Source organism: Drosophila serrata, unplaced genomic scaffold (genome assembly GCF_035046125.1).
Source record: "Drosophila serrata isolate PLE 108 unplaced genomic scaffold, ASM3504612v1 contig_184, whole genome shotgun sequence".
Taxonomy (NCBI): Eukaryota; Metazoa; Arthropoda; class Insecta; order Diptera; family Drosophilidae; genus Drosophila; species Drosophila serrata.
This window is the reverse complement of record NW_028257082.1, coordinates 1286202-1292337: the sequence shown is the minus strand read 5'-3', so window position 1 is coordinate 1292337 and position 6136 is coordinate 1286202. Positions and strand designations below refer to the sequence as shown.

The 6136-nt window shown below is 40.7% G+C and overlaps 2 protein-coding genes across 3 annotated transcripts; one reads left to right on the top strand and one right to left on the bottom strand.

Annotated features, from left to right (window-relative positions):
• The first annotated feature begins 733 nt into the window (after nt 1-733).
• On the top strand, nt 734-2455 carry LOC110191493 (uncharacterized). Its single transcript, XM_020962357.2, has 2 exons — nt 734-1301; nt 1355-2455. Exons 1-2 carry the CDS (start codon nt 1099-1101, stop codon nt 2382-2384), a joined length of 1233 nt encoding a protein of 410 aa, XP_020818016.2. The 5' UTR covers nt 734-1098; the 3' UTR covers nt 2385-2455.
• TM4SF (Transmembrane 4 superfamily) lies at nt 2408-5715 on the bottom strand. 2 transcript variants are annotated; one of them, XM_020962377.2, is made up of 6 exons: nt 5564-5715; nt 5046-5498; nt 4060-4248; nt 3792-3977; nt 2917-3117; nt 2408-2855 (listed from the first exon to the last, which is right to left on the bottom strand). In XM_020962377.2, exons 2-6 carry the CDS (start codon nt 5115-5117, stop codon nt 2637-2639), a joined length of 867 nt encoding a protein of 288 aa, XP_020818036.1. In that variant the 5' UTR covers nt 5118-5498; nt 5564-5715; the 3' UTR covers nt 2408-2636. The 2 variants fall into 2 exon arrangements, with proteins under 2 accessions (XP_020818036.1, XP_086683994.1); XM_086827868.1 differs by having other exon boundaries at nt 5046-5565.
• Nucleotides 5716-6136: the final 421 nt, after the last annotated feature.

Genomic DNA, 6136 nt, shown 5'->3' with positions numbered 1-6136 from the left:
CAATTTAGCAGAGGGGAGAAATTGAAATTGAAAGATAAAAGAGCATGTCCTCCCATCCCCCCTTCTTAATTGGACTAATGGAATTGCAATGGCTCTGTGGGTATTACTAGTAAAAATTAATCAATTTTTATCAACAGGCTAAACAGGTTAAATCCCTAGCAATACTTTTAATAATTGGATCAGAATCCAAACCATTACACACACAAGGCCTCGTTCATTTCAAATTCTTTCGTGTAAATAGCAGAAGAAGATTTTAAACCTCCGTGAGGATCCTCGAAGCCATCCGTCTGAGTAGCATATATGGTCGAATAGTAATAGTCCCCAAATAGTCACCAAATAGTTAACTGACCTTTAACAATTCTTCAAGAACTCTCTATACCTTGATATCTTTTAAAATATTATATATTTATTTTTATTTTTATTTATATTTTCTGAATATTTGTTACACAAAGTGTGTCATTCCAGTTGTTTCAAGCGGAAGGACGAAGGTACCCTTAATGTTACTAGAGATTTGGCGCAACTTTTCGAAATGTTGAATAAATATTAAAGCACAAAAAGGGATGTGAAAAAGGTATTTTAACGTCTTTACTATACAAAAAATTAAATTAAGAATCTAATTTTTGTTACTTAGGAAAGCTATTTTGCAACGCCAGCCTCATCCTGTTCCTCTATTTGCCTCAATGTTGTTTTCTAATATCCTTTCCTTTTTGAGCTTTTCTGTTTTAAATTTTGTGTGCCCGTTTGGCAAGTAGCTTTATTATAAATACCGCAATATACTAACATCGAAAACGGATTGGTCCATAATTATTTAAATTATTGCTATATGCATGACGAATAAAATCATTTCAAAATCCCTTCTTACTTAATATATGTTTATGTTATTAAATATTATTAACATTACTTACAATCTTTGGATTTCAAATAAATCATTGCAGTGCGAACATACTCAAAACTCCAATGGAAATAGACAATTTCTGAGCAAAATATATCGATAGCTCAGCTGAGCGCTCATATATCATTTATCGCAAGAAGAAGAGAAAAAAAAATAGGAAATAAAGTTATAAAATTTCATGAATTAAAACAAAACACTAGCTGGCCATGTTGCGATCAAGGATTTCCTGCGCATTCCCGCCCAGAAGATGGATGTCTTACTTTTCCCCGGAATTTAGCAAATTGGCAAACGAAGGACCGGCAAAGTTCGCAGCACCCAGCAGTCATGCGGTAACGAATATAGACTTGGATCTATTCGTCAATCCAGATAATCGGCCAATGGATCTGGTGGATCGCCTGCAAAAACTAAGGTAACTATGAAAGTGACCCCTGGCTCCAACACTAATACAGGTATACCTTGCAGGAAACAAAAGGAGGCCAGTATGGTTCCCATCTTGCCGAGTGTTCTGGTCAAGCAATTATTGGACTCAACAAATCCCCACGAGGCAATATCGGTGCTCCGCAATCCCACTCAGTACGGCCTGTTCCTTGACCAGTTTTCCAGCTGCTTCCTGATGGACGTCCTGCTGCACAGTGGTCACGCCGTGGAAGCTGCCCAGGTGGCCGCTCTTGTCGTGGAAAGGGGCTTATGCAACAACGAGCTGGTCGAGGCACTGTCCCTCCAGTCGTTCCACGCATTTGCAAAGGACTTCAAGCCCTTTGAGTCTTCCCAGCCTCCTCAGCCTCCACCCAAGGCCTCCGATGTGGAAAAGGTCCGTGTCAAATTCCTTCGCAATTATCCTGAAGATGCCAGCGAAAGCACTGAGGAAAAGAAACTGGGGCGAGCCATGATTCAATTGGCGACAGCTGGAGAAGGATCTCTGAAAGAGATCAAGGAAAACATTGCCCTGATTGGATATGTACTTACCGGACAACTGAATGAAGCCTCCAACTTCCTGGCTAAGGCTGGTGCGACGCTGCATAAGGAAACCCTAACGATTGCACTAAGTGTCACTGAAAGCCTTAAGACGGAGGGTTCCGAAGCGTTGCTCAAATCTCTCCAAGAAGCAGCAGAGAAGAGCAGTAAATCCAACACCATCCAAGAAATGTTAGAGGGTAGCGTCAAGCGGAGCTCCGAGAAGTTTGAGCCCAAGCTGCTAGCTGAATACGAAGAGAGCTACAAGGCCTGGGCCAAAAAGTTCGACGATGCTGTGAAATACCAACTGGAGACACAGAGTCTCGATCAGCGTAGGGAGAGCATCAGGAAGACGCTCAGCGAGCTGGAAACGAAGCGTCAGAATCTGTGGTACTTCGAGAACAAGGACGACATCGACATCCAGATCTACAAGAAGAAAGTGTACTATCCGAAGCGCTGGTTTGGCAAGAAAAAGAAGCCCAAGGCAGTGGACACCTTCTACGTGCCGCCCACCATCACGCATCACCACAACGCCTGAGACCCCTGACAAAACAAGTAAGATCCAATTGTTTTTAAGCTTTAATTAAACTACTGGAGAGTTAATCCAAATTCAAATGTTGTTTCTTTTCTCGAACGTTAAATTGTTTAAAATTACCATAACGTAACATTGAGGGTCACAGTTATATTCATTCCATCTCTCAGTTTACAACATTTTTTTTATAATTTTTTTCATCTTTTCTTTGGAGTTTTCCATAAATTTTTTTTCAATTTCTTAAAAGCTAATCGTCTGTCATTTGTGCATGGCCGGGGGCAGAGCAGTTTTTAAAACCCGCTGCCCTGGTGCTGATGGGGATAGATTAATGGGCGAAGGCATGTCGTGCCTCTTATCCTGTATGGTTAGTGGCAAGAACTGCTGCTGTTTCTTTTTTCGGTTCATATTAATAGGATGGGTGTTGTCGTTCTTGCCGAACAGAATGGTCAGGTGGACAGTACAGAAGATTCCCAGGCTCTGTGTTGCGCGAGAAACGAATTTTAGATCAGTTATACGCAGGTACATATGGCAATCTCACCTGGATTATGGCTATAATGGCAGCTCCGAACGCGGTGATCAGTAAGCGGCTCTTTATCTGCTCCGAAACAACGGCCAGGCATCCGCGCTTGTAGTGCGTATCACAGGCCGACTCGTAGGCGTGCTCCGGACGGGAGCAGCAGGACCACGGCAGCGAAAGTCGGCGGTAATCAAGAGGTCCGTCCACACCGCAACATTGTAACTTGAATGGATTTAGAAGAAGAAGGAATCTTATTAAGAATAAGACTTATAACTTTGAGAGCAATATCTTATCGAAAATATTGAATTTTAGTATATAGATTTAAAAAAGTTTTGGAATATATTAACTTTAAAATATCAAAACTATCGAAGGATTAAATTTATATCAAACGAGTCACCATTAAAACTAAATTAAAAACATTTTTATAATTATTTCCTAAACTAATAGTCTAAACCAAGGCAAACATCCCTCCCTACCTTAGTAAAGCCTTATTAAAATCAATTATTTAAACAATCACATTGGAAACGAGTATTCTACAATGATTTTCATTAATATAAACTCTTAGTTAAGATACACTGTTTCCTTTCAGCTTATTCTAACGATTTTTGCTGTGATTTTGTTTTAGTTTGGTTTTGATTTAGTTTGGTTCGTTTAAGATCCACCTTAAGGTGTCAAGCTTGTATTATTTATTAAATTGAGAGATATAACTTCAATTTACGTTATTTTTTAAAATTAGAATTATTTCAGATTTAGCTTATAGCTAAGATTATTATTTATACCGCTCTAGAGTGCAACAAATCATCAATCAGTGCACAACCATACCCAAATCTAAATAATTTAGTCTTCTTCCAAAAGTTAAGAGTATATTATCCGATTCCTTGCTTAGGTAAGCTCACCTGCGATTGCATCCGATTCCACAAGTGTAAATTGTCGACCTTGGTGCGCGAAAACTTGTCCAAGAACTCGACAAAGGAGTCGTCGATGAAGATCTCCACGGATGTGGGCAGATTCTCCCGCATGGCTAAGGACCAGCCACAGATAATGAATTGAACACATATGCAGGCCACCAGCAGGGCTGCGAACTGTAGAAACCGAATCGTATAATTAAGTTCTCAATAAAAGAGGCAAGGAATTCACTCCACTCCCACACCCAGACCCATTTACCATTCCCAAGAGGCAGCGCTTGCGCTGGTTTGTGGCCTGGCAGCCCATCCAGCACAGGATGAAGGTGACGGGTCCCAGGCAAAGGAGGATCGCTGCCGGGGCCCACAGCTTGTTTTGCACGATGCCATAGTAGACCGAATGGCCCCAGAGCAGCGATGTGCCCAGGAATATCTGTGCAGCTCCGGTCAGCTGAAAGAGGTGAACATTTTAATCACAGCTCGCATTCGTTTTCGGGTGCGGGAGTCCTTGGCTGCTATCTGCTATCGCAGGCCCTCCCTGTTCGGTGTCCTTGGCGAGGCTTTAACTGCACTCTGTGTATTCGGGATGCTGCCACTATGTACACTACATACATCACAAACAGTCCATGTACATACATACATACATATGAACGTCTACTCCCTTTTGACGTCACGCGGCGAAGCCTGCACGCATGTGTGTATGTGTATGTAAGTGGGCTCAATTGTACATGCTTAGGCGCAGCTTTTAAGTAGCTCAAGGTCACTCGAAGTCGGGACCCGCAGCAGAGGCACAGAGCGTGAGCCAGCTTCGCGTTAACACAAAGTCGTTTATAAAAGGATGCGCAATTCTACATGGGAATCATGTACATCATACATATGTACATACATAAAAGCTTAAGTATGTAAATATGTAAATATGTACATACATATGTTAAAGTGCACTTGTGGGAAATGTAACATTAAAGTTGACTACATCACTGCCGTATGAATTTAATTGACATACTTTCAATAAATTAAAGAGAAATAAACAAATTATAAATGAATTGGAAGGATTTCTTTTATGAAGTGCATTCTTTAACAGGCCAAAATGTAGATTACTTGGCAACATTCACACGCACACACACACATGCACACATGTCGCAATGGCGACGCTGCTTTTACGAATTTACCTTATGTAATTTAACAAGTAATTATGCCCTCGTTGGGCGATTGCATACCAATGCAAGGTGGAAATGTGTGCCAACTTACCGCCAGGAGAAACACATAACTGTAAACCAAATATTTAAAACATTTAATTTTCTTTGGCAGAGCCATGGTCATCCGTTGACCGTTATCCGCTATCCGCTGCTGCTATCCGTGGACCGTTGTTCTGCTTTTATCCGCCTATCCCACTTCTCACAGTTGCAATCACTGAACTCCAATTAGCAATTGTCTTCGTGCATATGTTGCAGTGTATATTTGTGGGCCTGTGCGTTGTGTGTGTGTGTAAGTGCGTTATGTTGTGGCCTCTATTGTGATTTCGATTCGGAGTCGAGCTGGGCTGGAGTTTTTTTCTCGAGTTCTCAGTTTGCAGTGTTCATCACATCACCAAATGCCTCGACGCTCCTGGATGTTGCTGCTGGTTGCCCACTTGGCGGACATAGTCGCGATATGGCGCTCCCGGAACCCGTTCCGATCCGACCTATCAGATGCAATTTTTAACTAAAAATAACAGTTAACGTTAACTCTCAGCGACTCGCAAATCGTCCGCAATGGAAAATACGCACTCGACGGTCTGACCAAATAGCTCCTTGTTTTGTTATACTTCAAACGACCAGCAGTGCGAATATTATCTATAACCCGCCTTCAGTCGCCATCGAAAAGCATCTCAGCAATCGCGCCACCGATGACAGCGCCACTTGGGGCGCCAAACTTCGTTACTATTCAAAATGCAAAATGCTTAAAAAAGTCAACTTACAGCGTTATGCCTCATAACGAACTTGCGTTGACATTGCCTAGATATTTTAATTTTTAAACATTATTATTAAAAGATTTAATTAATTTAGGTATATATTACAATTACAGCACTTTTGAGTGCAGTCTTTATAGCTTCATTCTATGCAGTTAGGATAAATTCGATTCCTACAGTTTAAGATCTGAATAATACTATAAACCATTCTTTAAGTCGATATTATTTATATTTTTATATGATAATTTGGTCAACAAACCAAAGTTTAAAAAACTCATAACGAAGCCAAAAGAGCATTAATTTTAATGCGGAAAGTTTTCCTATGCTAGTTTTTGTTAGGCTAATAAATCTGCTTACTTCATTTAACATTTTTAACAAATTGAAATTTTTT